The 19,366-nt window shown below is 46.1% G+C and overlaps 1 protein-coding gene and 1 long non-coding RNA gene across 3 annotated transcripts in view; one reads left to right on the forward strand and one right to left on the reverse strand.

Moving 5' to 3' along the window:
- Map1b (microtubule associated protein 1B) overlaps positions 1-6,190 on the reverse strand; it is a 116,561-nt gene extending 110,371 nt beyond the window's left edge. Inside the window, exon 1 of the mRNA XM_004651546.3 lies at positions 5,921-6,190. Coding sequence (XP_004651603.2) covers positions 5,921-6,104 — 184 coding nt within the window. The 5' untranslated portion in view covers positions 6,105-6,190. The remainder of the gene's footprint in view (positions 1-5,920) is intronic.
- A 126-nt stretch (positions 6,191-6,316) lies between these two features.
- The window catches only part of LOC123454670, a 35,128-nt gene continuing 22,078 nt past the window's right edge, over positions 6,317-19,366 (forward strand). For both annotated transcript variants that reach the window (XR_006633425.1, XR_006633426.1), the window contains exon 1: positions 6,317-6,540. This is a non-coding gene — a long non-coding RNA (uncharacterized LOC123454670). The remainder of the gene's footprint in view (positions 6,541-19,366) is intronic.

A 19,366-nucleotide genomic window follows, 5' to 3' on the forward strand; every position in this document is an offset into this window, starting at 1 on the left:
TTTACTTGGAAATGAAAATTTTGGAGCCAGGCCACTTTCTATACCAATTTTAGAAATAAAACATTTACTAATTACTTTGTACCTGATGCTGGCTACAATTTGCAAAGGGAGAGTATTTCTCAATGAAGGTTCATTGCATTTGGTGGGTTTCTATTGTCTCTCCTTTCTGCCTCACAGGGAGCCATCAGTGGGACCTCTTAGGTTGCAAATATCTTGGTTAACCCTTATTCTAGTCCCCTGACTCCATGGCTGGAGGGGATGGGGTGTTGGTAGAAAGGTTCTGAAGAAGCTTTTAGAAGCAGGTCATCCTGGTGCCCTCCTGACTCTTTCCTAATGATCCTCTAATACCCATGGGAACCAACTCCTCCTTAGGACATTGCTACTGAAGCCATCTAAGAGGGCTGTGCCCTTGGGCTTATCCAAGGGCTAACAATTATAGGAGCTGGAGGTGATAAACCTCCACCTTTGACATATCTGGGCCCAACAGGCATCTGACACCCCTGAGAAGGTTCTGGACTACTCCACAGTGCTGGCCCAGCCCTGGGAAGCAAAGCCTAGCATGGAATCTATGCAGGGTGAAGCAGAGGATCTTTCTTTTCTTCTCAGTTCTCTCACCCCATGTGGTAGCCATGCACAAAGAACAGGCTAACATGCACGTGACTCTTACAGAAGGAAAAAGAAGAAAAAGAGCCCCATGGGGAAGTCGTTACACAGCAAGTCGGGGTGAAAAGGAAGGCAAATCCAGGTATCCTCACTCTACAGGCTGGCTTGTTCTAACTTTTCTCATGCAAACCAACACTTTCTTTAAAAAGCAACTTTCCTTTAAAGGATTTAAAAAAAATGTATATTCCGAGAAGATACAATAGACTGAAGAAAGCAGAACCAAATGGCCATTTCTTGCACACTAATGCTCACAGGTCCTGACAACCACTTGGGCCTTTGACAGGGTGATTTTCCTCTATGGGCTTAATTTAGTTGCTCCCTCAGAGAAACAAGCTTTTGAATATTTCTTGTAAATGTTTAAATGGATAGCTACCCTATAATCATAACATTCTCTTTGTAAAGCTTTTTAAAAAAAGTGTCCAAAAATTGGCACAGAAGCATAAACCAGAGACAATTAAAAAGGAAAGGCTAAGAAAAGACTTCCTGATTTTTCCCTTGTTCTAACCTTTGATTTGCTTTTTGATTTTCAAAGACAGAAATTTGATGTTCATAGCATGCAATACATATTGTAATGCAGATAATGCCTTGCACATAGCTCCCAAGCACTGATAGGAAATAATTTAGGTCTTAGATAACATTTTACAATAGAGGCAAATGGAGTAATTTATAATAGTTTGTTTCTGAATCTAAAAGTTGGAAGTCATTTTTTTTTAAAGTAGGTCCTTAGAGAAGATTAGCAATGAATCATCATTTTAATGACCTTCCGTTTGGGGACTGGTTTGTGTTTCAGCTTGGATCACAGAGCCCTGAGTAGATAAAACCCATTAGACAACGCAAGCCGAAATCCATCTGCCTTCTGATTTTGAAAAGTGCAAAGATGAACATAATATATTTAACATTTTCTAGCATCTCTTTTACCTCTTATCATGTATGGTATTTTACTTTTTTTTTCCTTGTCAGAAGAAAATGAAAATTAAATTGCAACTTTCCTGGGCTGTCTTCCCATCATTTTAGACAGAACACATTCAGTAAAGTGATATCAGAATGTTACAATATAACCAGCTCAATGTACATTAAAAAATCCAGGGCAGCCGATGTTGTTACACTCATCTATCTTCTCATGAGCAAATCTTGTGGATGCCCGGAGTGAACCAGAGAAACAGTTACAGTCGACTAGCAACTGAAAGCATGAAGCCGGCACTTAGCCTTCCTTATATGGTTGGGTTCTTTTACAAAGAACAACACGAAACAATGAAAATTCATCTCACAAGGCTCAAGAATTCAGTTTGTGAAGTATGGATGTGGAAGTCTGGATATTCAAATAAATGGGGAGCAGGGGAGGGGACTTTGCTAAAAATCAGGAGTACTGGCTAAATCCATGGTGGGGCAAGTGAATGGCCAAGGAATAAGTTGTTGTGGTAGCCAGCCACAGTGGTTGAGAATCAAGTCCTGCAAAATTAAATCATTGTGGGGCTGGAGGGTTGGCTTAGCAGTTAAGGAGCTTGCCTACAAAGCCAAAGGACGCACGTTCAAGTCCCCAGAACCCACGTAAGGCAGATGCACAAGGTGGCGCATGCGTTTGGAGTTCATTTGCAGCAGCTGAAAGCCCTGGTGTGCCCATCCCCTCCCCACCTCTTTCTCTCTGTCAAATAAATAGATAAATAAATAAAAGTATTTTAAAAAAATTAAATCAATGAAACCAGTGCAAGGAAACACTAGTGTTTCAAACGTTGGAGAAGAAATGCCCAGTCTTAGCATTTGTGCCTTTTGAATACAATTGAAAAAAATAAAAATAAGAGCCATCATCTGTCTCTCTCTTCCTTGGGTTTTAAGAAGCACTCAGCATTCACCTGGGAGTGTCTCAGGCCTGTTGGGGTACAGGACTACCATCCCACTACAGATTGATAGATGATTTTCTGGGCTTCCCAGAAAGCCTTTGGCAGCCAGATGGCAAGTATCCAAGTCCCCAAGGTCTCCAACTGCACACAGCCTCGGTGTGAATGAGCAGGGCAGGGACGCAAGAAGAAAGAGTAGCAGAGCAGAAATGCATCTCCAGCCCGCGGGCAGCGTGCATGCACGTCGAGGCGGAGCCCCCCCAAAATTGCTTCCTTGTGCTTCACGCAGCACAGCCTGCAGGCACCAGTCACAACAGTGGTGGCATCACTGTGACCTCTGGAGGAGGCCCAGCTGGGATCTGCTGGCTGCAGCAGCGGCGTGTCACGCCTGTCTGTCCTGTTGCTAAGTCATCTCGGACTGTCTGAAAAGCTGTCAGAGCAGGATGTTCATTTCATCTAGGAAGGCCCTGCAGCATGAACTGCATCAGAGAACCCCAGGATCCAGGAGAGCAGTGTCCCAAGGAATCGCAGCACCTGTCACCACACACCAGGAAATGGCTAGGGCTCACACACTTGGTTGATCCTTAATGGGATCAATACAGCCATTTCAGAGTTGCATGCAAAAACCTGACCAAGTGAGGGAATTAAAAAAAATCAGGAAAGCATGGTGATTGAAAAGAGAGCTTGGGGGGGGGTGGTGCTATAATGGGGAGTGGGGTTCCGGTACACCTGTAATGTCTTTCTTATCTGGATAACACAGGTGTGTTCATTGTGTGAACATTCACTTGTTCCGGGGAAGATTTGTGCCCCTACTGTACTTAAATTGGATTTAAAAAAAATTAGTGTCAGGAAGACAATTCTAGATTTTAGTGCTAAGGGCCAGTCATGTAAAAAAAAAAAAAAAAAAACCAGTAGAACAAGGGAGCATGTCACAGCAGTATCTGTTTTCTCCTGTAACAGCAAGCCACTTGAATAAACAAACCCCTGAGGACTGGGACACTGAAAGGGTGATCAGACAAGTGACAAAGCAGGAAGATAATTGCAGTGGGAAGGTGACTGCTGAACCAGCTCCCTGCATGGGGCGCTGCCCACAAGTGGATGGTGGTACAAAGGCAAGGAGAAGCGCGCTGTGAGATGACAGCCCGCCCTGCAGCTAACATCACCCACCGTGGGGTCAGAAAAGGAGTGATGCCGCAGTACTGGCTCTCCTGTCACTGCAAAGTGTGTGTGTGACCTTGAGCCTGTCCCCTTCTCCTCCTTCCCACCTCTCTGGGCCCCCCAAATCTATAAAATGGGGTTGATGTTCCTTCTCCTGGCACCACACTATGTGGTTATAAAAATTTTGCCAATGAAAAAGCGCTTCCCAGTTATTCTTTTCAAGCAATGTTACTTGGGGGGAAAAAAACCCAAAAGCGTTTTTTTTTTTTTTTAATTCCAGTCATTAATTCTCATAAATAGCCACACCCAGTCGGTACCTGTGAAATTTCTCAAGAAGAAAAAAAAAACGTGCAAATAAACTAAATTTGAACAGACCCGGTCAAAACATAATCTGAAAACGAAGGATTTGTTAAGATTTTCAAATAAGGCATTTCACTTTTGAAGTCTCTTTTCTTTGATTCCCCACCGCCCTCCCCAAACCAGCACCACCCAATGAAAAATCGCGACTTGCTTTCTGCTCACATTTTCTCTTGGCTGAAATGAAAAAAAAAAATCTGCGCTTTAAAGTTAAACAAAAGACCCGGGGTCTCCAACTCCCAAGTCCCCACCCCTGAAGCCTTTTGTTCTGGGGACAAGTGGCCATTTCCAAAAATGCAGAGGCAGGTGACAAGCGTTTATTATTTATTTATTTATTTTGCATCTCAAACGAGATTTGTCTTCCATCTTTCATTGGGTGGGGGGGGGGAAGCTGAGATGGAGCGGGGCGGGGGGTGTGCAATGGGGGTGGGGGAGGAGGAAGGGCTGCGTGAACGCCCTTTGTCCGCCTCGGGCTGCCGTAGAGACCGCAGTGCGGACTGCACCACGCCCACCAGCCGGTGTCTGCCGGCAGAAGCGCTTCAGCACCACCCCGGGAGAATAGAGCGCGCGGGCTGGGGCTGCGCGGGACCCGGCGACCCCGGGCTAGGGGCGAGGGAGGGGAGGAGGGCCGGGCTGCCCGGAGGTGGGAAAAGGATTAGGCGGAGGCCAGGAATGCCCACCCGGGAGTGTGTGTGTGTGGGGGGGGGGAGGGAAAGTGGTGAGCTGGGATTGCAACAAAGCCGAGCCGAGCGAAAAAGAGGGGGCGCACCCTGCACCCCCGAAGGTGCCGGATGGGGGCACTGCAGTGCGGGTGGTGGTTGTGGGGGGGGGGCAGGTGCGGGGACCCGGCGTGAGCACTGCGGCAGCCGGGGTGGGGCTGACGACGATGGGCTGAGCCCGTGGGGATCCTCCCTGCCCCGCCCTGGGCTCCCCGCGAACCGCTATTCGGCCTCTGCGGAGCGCGCTCCGGGTGCGTGTGCATCGGCCGCACGGGGAGGTGGCCCTCCCCGCGACGCACCCCACCCTCCCCGTGCAGGCTACCGCTCCCGAAGCTGAGACTTAAAAAAATAAAAATGAAAAAGCCCGTCCCCTCAACTTGGGGTCCCATTGTCCTTTCGGAAAGCTGCAGCCAAGACCACCCCCCCCCCTCCCCCAGAGGTGGGAGCGAGGAGCGCTCCCTCCGCGAGCTCAGCGCTGCCGAGATCCATCCCTGCATCCCGACGGGTGTGTGCGCGTGGGGGGGGGGGAGGGAGCGGGCGTGGCCCCAGGACTAGCCTAGTCATTCCCAGGAAAGAAAGGATCGCGAAGTTTTAAGCTAGAAAATGCGTTCTCCAGGGGTGGGGAGGGAACAGAGGTGACCATGATGAAGGGACCCACGGAGTTTCGACCCCTAGTGCTGCGGGCATGGGGTGGTGTGTTGGGGGATGGTGTGCAGGGAGAGGGAGGGGGGGGTCCCAGTCTCTTTACTAAGGCGAGTGGGGAGCTGAAAAGGAGAGACCAGAACCAGCTCCATCCCCACCCCTTCCGCCTCTTGGCGGTGGCAGTTTTATTATAGCCTCCCGTCCCTCTTGACACCTTGCAATTTCGCTTGGGTGCGAGAGGCGGTGGTCCAAGTGGGCAGTGGCCGCGCGGACCCAGCGTGGTGACCACGCTCGATCCCTTCAAGGTTATGAGAGATTTGTGGGTCTCGAATGTAGTCGTTGGGAAAATTAGCCCCGGGGAGTGGGTGGGTGGGTGGTGGGGGGAAAGAGTCTAGATCCAGTGTGTGGCCGGGAGAGGCGTGGGTGCGGGGCGCGCGCGGGGACGAGGTGGCCGTCGCGCCTTGGGGTTTGGGGGGGGGGTGTCGTGCTGGCGCGTGTCCCCGCGCGCATCCCTGGGGGAGGGGGGTCGTCCGTGGGACCGCTTACCCAGCTCGATGTTGCCGATGGCACGCCGCAGGTGCTCCTCGGTCACCGTCTCGCCGACCACCACCAGCAAGTAGAACTTGCTGTCTAGGAAGCGGTGCGACAGGCTGGGTGAGGTGGATGTCGCCGGGTTGGCGATGCTGCCGGATGGCTCCGGTTCGGTGGCTTCCACCACCACGGTCGCCATCCTGCCGCCGGGGGCCCCCCGCTGAAGCGTCGGCGAAGTGTGTGGCTCCTCTCCCGCCCGGCCGCTCCTCCGCTCTGCGGCAGGAGAAAGGATTATCTCCGAAGGTGCTGTCTGCGCTCCGCCCCTTGCGTCCTCCCTCCTCCTCCTCCTCCTCCTCCTCCTCCTCCCCGCCCGGCGCGGCGCCTCCCCCTCCGCCCTCCCTGCGCGGCGGAGAGGAGCGGGCAGTGAGAGTGAGGGCGGGAGGCGGCGCCGCTTTATATGGAGACTAGGCTGGGAGCCCGGGGGGAGGAGGAGGAGGAAGAGGAGGAGGAGGAGGAAAGGACCACCCGGCACATCCTCGCGCACTGGCTGCCTCTGCTCTTGCAGCCGTTGGCCCAGGGCTGATGTCATCTACAGCAAATCATCTCGCCGTTGGCCCGGAAGCTGCAGGGACGAGGTGTGTGGACAATGGTCTGGGCAGGGCCCCGTGAGCTGAGGCGCGCTGGGGGATCCAAAGGGCTCTCTCTCTCTCTTTCTCTGCTTGCAGCCCTGAATCCCCCCACTCCCCACACCCCCAACGCACACACACACACGCGCAGCCCACCCCATAGACATACCATGCCTGTGCGGTGTACGGAGGGCTGTCCATTTTCAGATTGGGAGGATGCACAAAGTCAGGCCTCCTCCTAGCTCATCTACGAGGAAGCCAGCGTCTGAGCAGCTGGGACGAGCCACAGTGAGAGAGTCCCCGGCCCAAGAAAACTGGAATCTTGGCTTTTTGACCTTGTGGATTTAGGAAGACATTTGCCGATATTTATCAAGAGCAGTTTTTAGCATCTTCAGTTAGTAGTCTGCAAGACCTAAGGCTACTTTTGTTCAGGCTCTACAAGGGACAGTGGTGGGGGGAAAAAAGAAAGAAAGAAAAGTACTGGCTTGTGGTGCTCATGGGAAACGAGAAGATGCAGATAAATGATGTTCAGTACAGATTTCTTTTCTTAATATGCTGAACAGATTATAGTACCAGGCATAACAAAGAATAAAGAAGATACTGTCTCTGCCCAGCAGGGTTACAGTTGTTATAATGTACTTTTCAGTTCCTAGGGGAATACACAGGAAAAACTATTTCATGCCACAATGATGCCTTTTAAAATACATGTAGTTTGGAATTTTTGTTGCCATCGTCTATGTTTAGAAACTCACAATAATAAATATATATGTACTATATGTGTGTATATATACATACATACATACATACATACATATGCACATGCCTCGTGCACATGTTATGCCCAGCCTTTTATGTGGGTGCTGGGGATTGAACTCAGGTCCTCATGTTTACATGGCAAGCACTCCTACCCACTAAACCATCTCTCAGCCCCATAATAATGATTTTAATAGCAGTGCATCTACATCCTTTCTTACAAATCTTCTGAATACAGCTCTGTCCAGGACAGGCGGGAAGGGCAAAGAAAGAAAAAACTTCCTCAAATCATATAAATTGAGGGATCCATTTTACAGAAGAAAAAGAAAATCAGAGTAGTTAATGTACCTTTAATATTAGAATAGATATTAGTTTGTTGTTTTTTTTTTAAATCACTTGATTTGTGTTGGAGAGAAGGCTCAGCAGTTAAGGCATTTGCCTGTAAGGCCTAACAACCTGGGTCTGATTCCCCAGTACCTACAAAATATTTCCCAGGACTCACATAAAGCCAGATGCTCAAAGTGGCGGATGCATCTGGAGTTCATTTGCAGAGGCTAGAGGCCCTGACACGCCCATATTCATTCCCCCCATCTCTGCCAACAAATAAATAAAATATTTAGAATGCATGAAACCCTAGATTCAATTCCAAGTGCCACATAAGAAAAAGTTTTGTTTTGTTTTGTTTTTCCTAAAAAGCACCTGGTCATTATAAGATTTCCAATAACCCATGTCTTAGGTGTTGACTTCCAAGACTCACTGGCTTCTCATTGGTTGTGCACTCTTTAACCCTTTCCCTATCCTGGAACCCTGGAACGGAGATGCTGTGGGCTACCCAAGGCTGTGCACCCACCCTATGTGCCAGTCCATGGATGGGGACTAGAGAGTGGTTGTGCTTGTGCCATTCTAAGTTACTTCTTTCCTTTTTCTTTTTCATTCATTCATTCATTCATTCATTTTTTTTTCTCTCTTTCTTTTTGGTGGGAGGAAAGTTTTATTTTGGCTCACAGCTTCAGAAGTTTCAATCCATGGTCCACTGGCTCTGTTGCTTTGGGCCAGAGGACAGGCAGAACATGGTGGTAGAAGGTAGACTTGCTTATTTCCTGTCAGCCGGGAAGTATATACCCTATGCCTGTTCCCCAGGGACATCCTGCTTCCCCTTCATTCCATCCAGCCTCCTGTGGTGTGGCCCACACTGATGGTGGATCTTCTCTCGGGTGGTGGTTTGATTCAGGTCCCCCGCTGGGGGCAATTTGGAAAATGGAGCGTTCTGGAAGTGGTGTATTGTTGGGCACGGGCTTATGGGGGGTTACAGCCAACTTCTTGTCAGAGTTTGGCATACTCTTCTGCTGCTGTTGTCTACCCAGAGTTGGCCAAGAGGTGATGTCCACCCTCTGCTCATGCCATCATTTTCCCCTGCCACCATGGAGCTTCCCCTCAAGTCTGTAAGCCAGGATAAACCCTTTCCTCTCACAAGCTGCTCTTTGTTGGGTGTTTTCTGCCAGCAATGTGAAGTTGACTGAAACATTAGGTAAACTTCTCTGGAAATGCCCTCACAGACACTCTCAGAAATACAGTTTACTAAGCTCTAAGGTGTTTCTCAGTATAATCAAGTTGACAATCAAGATCAACCATCAGTGTTCTTTTGCTCCGTTTATTTTACTTAAGTTGATTTTGAAATAAAAATCTATGTTGCTATAGCACATGAAAACATTAGTACCACAATAGAACATATACCTAAAAATAGGCAGAATGAAAATAAGATAATTAAGTTTTTGCTAGATAGGATTGTTTGTTCAAGACTGAGCCTGGGGTGTATGCTATCTTGGATAAAAATAGAGATTAGCAAGTGTCAGAGAGGTGTTAAGACATACTAGCACCTAACTGAATTGTTCCCCATGTTAGAATAGGCTGGGTGAAGAATGCAACAGAAGAGCTTTCTCACTGTGATCGTCTGTGTGACGCAATGCCACGACCCTGACCAGTTATTGCCCACACCTTTAAAACCAGAGGCATAATGGCAGAACACAGTTTAGCAATGCCAACTGCTGCTTTTCAGCTCTGTCATTTGGGACAGCGATTGGCTCTGATACCTCCAGTTCTTTTGTTGATGAACTGTTACTGTGTAAGCAAGGAATGAATGACAAATTTATATGGGGACCTGATCCAGTGGTTGGAACATGGTAAGAAATCCAGGTGTAGTTGATTAAATGACCTACTTTTTCCAGTTTGATTCCCCAATACCCACACGTGAAGCCGGATGCTGGCTGGAGTTCGATTGCAGTGGATAGAGGCCCTAATGTGCCCATTCCCTCTCTCCCTTACTCTCTCTCTCTTTCTCTCCTGAGTGTGGTAGCCCACCCCTTTAATCCCAGCAGTGGTAGGAAGGATCACTGTGATTTCAAGGCCAGCCTGAGAATAGTGAAAACAGTGAATTCCAGGTAAGTCTGGGTTAGAATGAGACCCTACCTCAAAAATAAAATAAAATAATGAGAATAATTATCACAGGATATTTTGTAGTTTTCTTGTTTAAGTCAAGATCAGACTAAGGTCCATATATTTCAATTGATTGACCAATTTTTAATTTTTATTTCTTTATGTGCAAGCACAGAGAGAAGAGAGACAGACAGACAGAACGGGCATGTCAGAGCCTATAGCTACTGCCAACAAACTCCAGATGCATATACCACTCTGTACCGGGAAGTCTAACCCTGATCATTAGGCTTTGCAGGCACGTACCTTAACCAGTGAGCCATCTCTCCAGCCCCCGATTAGCCAGTTTTTAATCTTTAATCTGTGTGTCTTTCTCTTCTTGTTGTGCTTGCCACATTTGTCCCAAGGATTTTCACAGTCTGAATTTTGCTGTTTGTATCCGTGTTGTGTTATTGAAGCTCTCTCTATCTCCCAAGATTTCCGAAATCAAGAAACTTGACCAAAGTTAAAGTGTGTAGCTCACTTGGTAGAGTGCTTGCCTGGCATGCATGAGGCCCCGGGTTCAGTCCCCTGTACTGCATAAAACCAGATGTGATGGCATACTTATAATCCCAGGATTCAGAAGATGGAGGCTGGAGGATCAGAAGATCAAGGTCATCCTCAACTACATAGAAAGGTCAAGGCCAGTCTGAGGTACATTTGATCCTGTCTCAGAAAAACAAGCAAACAAAAACAAGATGAAAGCTTGATAAGGTTTTTTTTTTTTTGCAAGTATAATTCACAGAGCGATTAACCCTCATTCTATGATTATAGTAGCTACTGATGGCCATTCCCTAATCTACTATATATTAAGGATTGGAAAATAATATTATGTATATTCTGCAATATTCTTTATTCATTTGACAGCTGGATGGTTTATGTGTAAAGAAATCTGAGCTTGTCAGTTGGTTTACCTGAGCTACAGGTAGTACAGAAAAAGGATAAGCAGGTGATTCATTCTCTCTCTTCCACTGATTTTCAAAATAACTCATTCCATAGCATCTCACTTGGTGCATCTGGCTTTACGTGGGTCTTGGGGAATCAAACCTGGGTTGTTAGGCTTTATAGGCAAGTGCCTTAACCATTGAGCAATGTGTCCATCCTGGAATCCACATTTCTTAATAGGAAGTGGTACTTAGAGACCATAATCTTGATGACGTGTTATCACCATCTGGGGCATTATTTCTACTGGGCACAAATAGGGAACCTTTTTTTTTTCATGATAAATCACATTAGTTGTTGATAGTGATGCTACCAATTCATGATTAAGGCCACAAGGGTTTGCCCTGTCTCATCTTACATCTCTACAGCCTTTGTCCTGTACATGGGATTCCAGTTCCCAGTGCACCCAGGACAGAATTAGAAGAGCAAAGAACTTTTCTTTGTTCATATATATATATATATATGTATATATATATATATATATGAATTTCATTCATTGTAGTTTTAGATAAAAATTCAATACCTTAGCTGGGCATGGTGGCGCACGGGAGGCAGAGGTAGGAGGATCGCTCAGAGTTTGAGGCCACCCTGAGACTACATAGTGAATTCCAGCTCAGCTTGGACTAACACGAAACCCTACCTCATAAAACAAAACAAAAAATAATTACAATACCTTTATCAGCCATATGATTACTAAAAGAAAAATCCAAAATTTGCAATTTTTTTTCTTAGAATGGGTCACATTAAAAAAATGAAAACTTTCGATCCAGACACTAACGTGATCCGTTCCTTTGTAGTCTCTCACAATATATGCACAGCCCTGTCAGGGTAACAAGAAACTGCTACCATCAATGGGATTGCTGAAAGCAATTTGCAATGTCTTTTCGCAGTTTCTTTTGTCAATAGCTATATCCTAAAGGCATTCAGTTTTATAATCCAATTAATTCCTTTTTATATAGTAGTGCCACTAACCCAATATTTATTCTGTTTCATTTTCAGTATTTTTGCTTTATGATTGTGTAAAGTATTTATGTGGGTTCAAGGGCAAATCTACCCAGAGATCATGTTTATTTTATTTCTAAAGTGTGTGCACGCGCATGTGTGTGTGTGTGTGTGTGTGCGTGTGTGTGTGTGTGTGTGTATGGGTGCACCAGGGCATTTACCACTGCAAGCAAACACCAGATACTTGTTTTCATGTTTTGCATCCGCCTTACATGGGTGGCTTAGGAATTGACCCCAGACAAGCGAGCTTTGTAGGCAAGCACCTTTAACCACTGAGCAATCTTCCCATCTTCAAACAGTTTTTTTCAAAGGACTTGAGCCTGTACACATGGCCCCTTCCATCATGTTCCCTGACTTTTCCTAAAGTAACCCTCTTGGTCAAGGATTAGCCTTGTTTTTTACAAGGCAATGGATAAGGTTGAGGATGGGGTTCAGTGCAGATCACACATTTAGCATGCACTGGCTCCTGAATTCAGCCCCCCAACACCAAAAAGAAACAATAAATGCAAACTGCCTACAACCTTTTAAAGATAAATCGCAGGATATAAAACAGAATTTTCTCTACTTTTGATTTTTTTCAACTAATATATCCTGGTGAGAAATCTTTAACAACATGTAATTTCTCATTCTTTTCATTTATTTTATTTTATTTATTTGCAAGGACAGAGAGAGAGAGAGAGAGAGAGAGAGAGAGAGAATGAGAATGGATATTCTGGGGACTCTGGCCACCACAAGCAAACTCCAGATGCATGCATGAACCACTTTGTGCATCTAGCTTTACGTGGATACTGGGGAATCAAACCCAGGTCATTAGGCATTGCAAGCAAGTGTCTTAATTACTGAACAATGTCTCTAGCCCCCTCATTCTTTTGAAGAGTGCATGGTAACCCCCTGTGTTTATTTACTATAACCTTCTTATTTATTTATTTATTGGATTTTCAAGGTAGGGTGTCACTCTGGCCCAGGCTGACCTGGAATTCACTGAGTAGTCTCAGGGTGGCCTCGAACTCATGGCGATCCTCCTACCTCTGCCTCCCGAGCGCTGGGATTAAAAGTGTGTGCCACCACACCTGGCTTAATGTAACTTTCTTGGTGAGTCCGTAGTTGGTGGACAGTGGTGTGACCTCCAGGTTTGGCTATGCGCAGTGGTTGTGTAAGTCCTGCTCCTCGCTGTGACAACGCCTGAGAAAGCAGCTGGCGGGTTGGGAAGGTTTGTTTATTTGTCTCACAGTTGAGGGCACCATTCCTCATGGTGGGCAAGGCATGGCAATGAGAGTGGATCCACTGCAGTCAGGAGCATGAGGCGGCTGGCCACGCTGTACCCATCTTCCCACAGTCAGGAAGCAGAGAGGTAAATGTCCAGTTTTGTTTTTTTTTTAGTTTTTTCCCTCCAGCTAGGCACTCACTCTAGCCTAGGCTGACCTGGAATTAACTCTGTAGTCTCAGTGTGGCCTTGAACTCACGGTGATCCTCCTACCTCTGCCTCCCAAGTGCTGGGATTAAAGGCGTGCGCCACCACGCCCAGCTTCTGCATTCTTTCTTTCTTTTTTAAAAAATATGTATTGATTTATTTGCAAGCAGAGAGAGAAGAGAGACAGACAGAGAGAATGGGTGTGCCAGGGCCTCTAACCACTGTAAATGAACTCCAGAGGTGTGCGCCACTTTGTGCATCTGGCTTTCTGTGGGAGCTGGAGAATGGGACCCAGGTTGTTGGCCTTTGCAGGCAAGCGCCTTAACCGCTGAGCATCTCTCCAGCCCTCAGTTTGCTTTCTTTTTGCTCAGTCTAGGACCCAAGACCACACGATGGCATTGCCCACATTCAGGGCGGGTCTTCCATCCTCAGTTAACACCCTCACAGCCATAGCCAGAGATGTATATCACTAAGGGGTTTCAAGATGCAGTCAAGTTGGTGATGAAGAAACTGTTGTGTCCCTGTCCCCCCTTTTGTAACGATAGGAGTCACCTGACTGGCCCTCACATGTTCACACTAACCCTCACCGAGGCTGTGCTTCACCCCATGTGGAGAATGTTACATTCTAATCTGGCTGTGGTTCCCCACCCCCACTGGAAGTCCCTAAATGGCCTCCCCTTGTCTTTAGGATGAAGACCGAACTTCTTAGCGTGGTCTGCAAGGCCGGGCAAAGCCTGGCTCTTGCTTATCTCCTCTGTACCTCCGTGCCATTTGTGCTGATCTTTCAGCTTAAGCCCACTGCCCTGGGTCAGCAACCCCCCCATCTTCCTCATCTTCCCTTGCACCTCACCCTACCTCTGCCACAGGACTGAAGGCCTGACCAGTTAGCCACTCCTAGTTAACTTCTCTGCGTCCTGCAGTTGACATCTCAGCCATCATTTTTTAAATTTATTTATTTATTTAAGCGAGAGAAAGAGAACAGGCACGCCAGAGCCTCCAGCCCCTGCAAACGAACTCCAGACACGTGCGCCACCTTGTGCATCTGGCTAATGTGGGTCCTGGGGAATTGAACCTGGGTCCTTTGGTTTTGCAAGCGAGTACCTTAACTGCTAAGCCATCTCTCTAGCCCTCAGCCATCACTTTTGTAGGGAAGGTCTTTTGACTTAATCATAGGTAAGCTGACCCTTCTGCCTCAACTTTTGGCTTTAGGCCCCACTTATTTGTAGTACTTACCACTGAAATTTTATATTTATGTATGTGATTTTTAAAATGTCTTTCTGTCATCACTTTAGATTCTATGCTTCGCAGGTAAGGACTATGCATGCACTGTGCACACACACACACACACACACACCAGTTCATTTCTAGTGCTCCACATAGGGCCTGCGCATATTTAAAGGCTGGAAAAGCATATCTGATGACTAAATAAATGGCCTCTATAAGCCATGTTACTGCGTTAGACATTTTAAGTGCTTTAGTTGAGTTAATTCCCATCAGTTTCGTAAGTGTTTGATAGCTATTTATCATTTTGATGTTACTCTTTATGGATATCTCCTTTTCATTTCTAGTTTTGATTTTTGCATGCCTATTCTTTTTTTGGCTTTTTTTTGTAAGTCTTTTTTAAGTCTTATAGAGGATTCATCAGTCTGTTTATCTGTACACAAAACTGTATTTGGCATTGCTGATAATTTTCTCTTGTATGTCCGTATACACGTTTTCAGTGAATCTGTTCTTAACTATTTTACTCTTTTTTTCCTTCCATCCTTCTTTTATTCCTTCCTTTGTTTCTTCCCTCCCTTCTTTTTTCTTTTCTTCAAGGAAAGACTTTTTAAAATTTTTATATTTAGTTAGTTAGTTAGTTGCAAGCAAAGGGTGGGGAGAGAGCCAGAGAGAGAGAGAGAGAGGGAGGGAGAGGGAGAGAGAATGGGCATGCCAGGGCATCCAGCAACTGCATACAAACTCCAGACACATGTGCCACTTTGTGCATCTGGCTTACGTGGGTCCTGGGGAATTGAACCTGGGTCCTCAGACTTCACAGGCAAGTGCCTTAACTGCTAAACCATCCTTCCAGGCCAAGGAAAGATTTATTTTAACTCCCGAGATTTCACTTCAAAGGTGGGCCTGCCGTGTGGCTTTGGCCTGAGGCAGGGGAGTGTATGACAGAAGCTGCTCACCTTAGAGCAGCCGGGAAACCGGACTCTCATTTCTTTGGGGTTTCTTTTTCTTATTTTAGCTCTCTAAGAAACTGAAGAAATAGATGTGTGTTGGTTAATCTTCGTTTTCAACTTGACTGGATTTAGAATCACCATGGAAATACACCTCTGGGTGTATCTGAGAGTGTTTCCAGGAAAGCTTCACTGAGGAGGGAAAACCTATTTAGGTTGTGGGTGGCACCGTCCCCTGGGCTGGGGTCCCAGATTGAATAAAAAGGCAACTGTGTTCATCTTTCTCTGCTTCCTGACTGATCAACCATATCACACCCTCACCTCTGTGCCTACCCCACCAGGGGAGACTACAGTCCTCTAACCTGTAATTCAACATAAACCTTCCCTCCTTTAATTGGCTTTCCATCAAATACCTGGTCATAGCAATGAGGAAGGGAACCGGAGTACTTCTTTTTTCTGGTGTCTGTGCATTTAGGGCTCTTCACTTCTGCTTTATCTGTGCCTTATTCATTTTGCTAAATTGTGATTTCATTATCATTTACTTCATGATCTTTTCTAATTTTATTGTAATTTCTTTTTCCTTTTGATTTAAGTAAATGTTACTGGTATTAAAAGGCTAAAAACTCACTAGCAGAAAATCTAGATAATTCACTCTAAATTACAGAAACAGTAAGTTGAAAACCCATGAAATAAGAACTCCAATATGCTAGACTTTAAAGTCCATGACATCCCCTATATGATATCTATATTACTCTGTTTTTGTTTTTTTGTTTGGTTTTTCTTTTATTTATTTAAGACAGAGAGAGGGGTGGGAGAGATAGAGAGAGAATGGGCACATCAGGGCCTCTAGCCCCTGCCAATGAACTCCAGACACATGCACCACCTTGTGCATTTGGCTTATGTGGGATGTGGAGAATTGAACCTGGGTCCTTAGAGGCTTCGCAGGGAAGCTCCTTAACCACTAAGCCATCTCTCCAGCCCCTGGTTGTTCGAAGTAGGGTTTCCCTCTAGCCCAGGCTGATCTGGAATTCACTATGGAGTCTCAGGGTGGCCTTGAACTCATGGCGATCCTCCTACTTCTGCCTCCTGAGTGCTAGGATTAAAGGCGTGCACTACCATACCTGGCTAAGTCTGTTTTTTAAATATTTTATTTTTATTCATTTATTTGAGGGAAAGAAAGAGGGTGGGAAATAGGGAATAGGCGTGCCAGGGCCTCTAGCTGTGGCAAACTCCAGATGCGTGTGCCACCATCTGTGTCTGGCTTACATGGGTACTGGGGAACCGAACCTGGGCCCTTAGGCTTTATAGGCCAGTGCCTTAACAGCTGAGCCATCTCTCCAGCCCTGTGGTTGTTTTTTTTTTTTTTCTGTGTGTATATGTGTGTGTGTGTGTGTGTGTGTGTGTATGATTATAATGAATACTTGAGTTAGGACAATTGTGAAAATAAACAGGTTTAGTTAGCTCACTGTCTTGGAGCCTCAAAGTCCAAACAAGGTAGCACTGGTTCACACAGGGTCCCATGGCAATGGTAGAGGGTGTGCAAGAGGAAAACTTCACACCTTGAAACAGGAAACCAGAGAGAGCCTGGAAGCCCACGTCCCTTATGAAGGTGTGCTCACAACCTCAGGCCCTTTCTCTGTGGCCTACCTCCTAAAAGTGCCCTGTCATGTCCCGCTGCCTCTGAGGCCTTGGGGAACAAATCCCATTCAAACCACAGCAAGACTTTACTCCACACGTTAGGAATCAATGCACAGTAAGGGAAACAAAGCCAGGAAAAGTTCTGGTGGCAGAGAGGAATAAAAAAGAAAAAGAATCAGGTCAGGGTAAATCTCACATCAACAGTGAATCTCTGCTGTGCTGTTATTTAGAATTAAAGTGATTCTAGGATGTAATTTAGGGTAATACGTTACTGAAGGGTCAAGAAATCACCTTTGTTTATTGAACATTCATCTGCCTTTACTTTCCCAATGCCAAACTAGCTGTAGAAAGACTAACAGAGTTTGGGAAGAAACCAGAAATTAAGGAAATGATTGATGATGTATGAGCTCTTGGGGATGGTTTTGAAAGTCTCATCGGTGCTGGGCAGCAGCCGTTCTCAGGGACATTCAGATTAGTTAAGCCAGGGGCGTTTCTGAAAAGCCAATGGTAATTTCCATAACTACAGGGAAATACTCGTGGACCATCTTGACTCAGAAATTGTCTCTTCTTTCCTTTTGGCGGAATCCTGGGAAAAGTCTAACCCTGGGAAGACTGTTGCCTGAGGTGAAGTCCCTCCTTCTAGCTACATGGGGTGGGTCCTTCCCATCACTGCTGTGTAACTGCAAACAAACCGAACCCAGCAACTGGGCAGAGCATACAGGAAAAGTTTCTCTATTCAGCAAGCTGTTTGACATCCATGGTCATATATACACGCTGTTGTCTATAACGTATGTAAATACGTATATGTATATATTCTGTATATATGTGTATCTAGATTTTTATATAGCTCCTCTCACTGGAATAATATTGTATAGTTCTTCAAATGGCGTTTCCTTTTTTTTATTTTTTATTTTTATTAGTCTTGTACACAGTGTGTATACAACCATGTTGGTACCATCATTAGCCTCCTCCCTGACCTCCCCCCTCCGCAGGGACCCTCCTCCTTGGGGAACGTGGGTCGTGCATTGTGGGGGTAGCCATCAGTCATGGGGAGGAGGCAACTTCTCTGTGCATAATGAGCCAACATGTGGCTCTAACAATCTTTCCACCCCCTCTTCAGCAAATTTCCCTGAGCCATGTTGGGTTCATTTTCGGTCTACTTCAGTGATGAGGTCTTGGGAGCCTCTATGTCTCTGGATCTCTGATTTGGTAGGGGTTGGGTGTTCTCTGTGTCTATCTCCTTCACTCTTGTGCTGGTACCAGGTTCACCAAGAAAGCAGCACTCTTGCTCATTTCCCCAATCACTCTTGCTTTCAGCTGGGGCTCTGGTGAGGTGCGATGGGCTGATCTGCATCCATCTTTCCTTCCCCGGGAGGAGCTGGGCAGAGCCATCTTGACCCGCAGTGGGCATTGCCTCTTGAAGCACTTTGGGGATAAGTAGAGTTCTACCTGGCCTTGAAATTGCTGCGCAGTAGTGCGTTGCCAGCATTTACTGTCATTCCTTACTCTGCCCCCTGCTGGTGGCCCTTTCACAGATCTTTGCTCTTTTTCTTTCCTATTCTAAGTAATGTGGCAGTGAGGATGCTTGCAAATGCTGCCACGTTGCATCGTTTTGTTAAAGTGATGTGATGTGATGCTTCCTGCCTTCACTCTTCCAAGAGAATTCAACCACTGGGGCCCCTACTACATCACTATCACTAGGCCCCCCCAAATCACACTGTCAATCGGTTTCGTTTTTGCCCAAAAGGTAGAAATATATTTATTATTTTAAAAATTGAGGCTCTTTTTAATAACATTCCTTTTTTTTTCTTTTAAAATATTTTATTTATTTATTATTAAAGGGGGGGTTGAATATACGTCATCATAGTTACTTTTATTTATTTATTTGAGAGAGAGAGGGAGGGGGAGAGAGAGAGAGAGAGAGAGAGAGAGAGAGAGAGAGAGAGAGAGAGACAGGGAGAATGGGCGCATCACGACCTCCAGCCGCTACAAACGAACTCGTACACCACTTTGTGCAGCTGGCTCACGTGGGTCCTGGGGAGTTGAACCTGGGTCCTTTGGCTTTGCAGGCAAGTGCCTTAACTGCTAAGCCATCTCTCCAGCCCTCTTTTATTTATTTATTTGTTTATTTATTTATTTACTTATCTCAGAGGGAGAGAGAGAGAGAGAGAATAGGTGCGCCAGGGCATCCAGCCACTGCGAACGAACTCCAAACACATGTGCCCCCTTGTCCATCGGGCTTACGTGGGTCCTGGAGAATCAAACCAGGATCCTTTGGCATTGCAGGCAAACGCCATAACCGCTAGCCATCCCTCCAGCCCTCTCTCTCTCTCTTTTTAAACTAAGTATTTATCCTTTAAAAATGTGGTGTTTTGGGTCTGGGGAGATTGCTCAATGGCTAAAGGCACTTGCTTGCAAAGATTGATGGCCAAGGTTTGATTCCCCAGGTCCACAT

Source organism: Jaculus jaculus, chromosome 14 (genome assembly GCF_020740685.1).
Source record: "Jaculus jaculus isolate mJacJac1 chromosome 14, mJacJac1.mat.Y.cur, whole genome shotgun sequence".
Classification (NCBI taxonomy): domain Eukaryota; kingdom Metazoa; phylum Chordata; class Mammalia; order Rodentia; family Dipodidae; genus Jaculus; species Jaculus jaculus.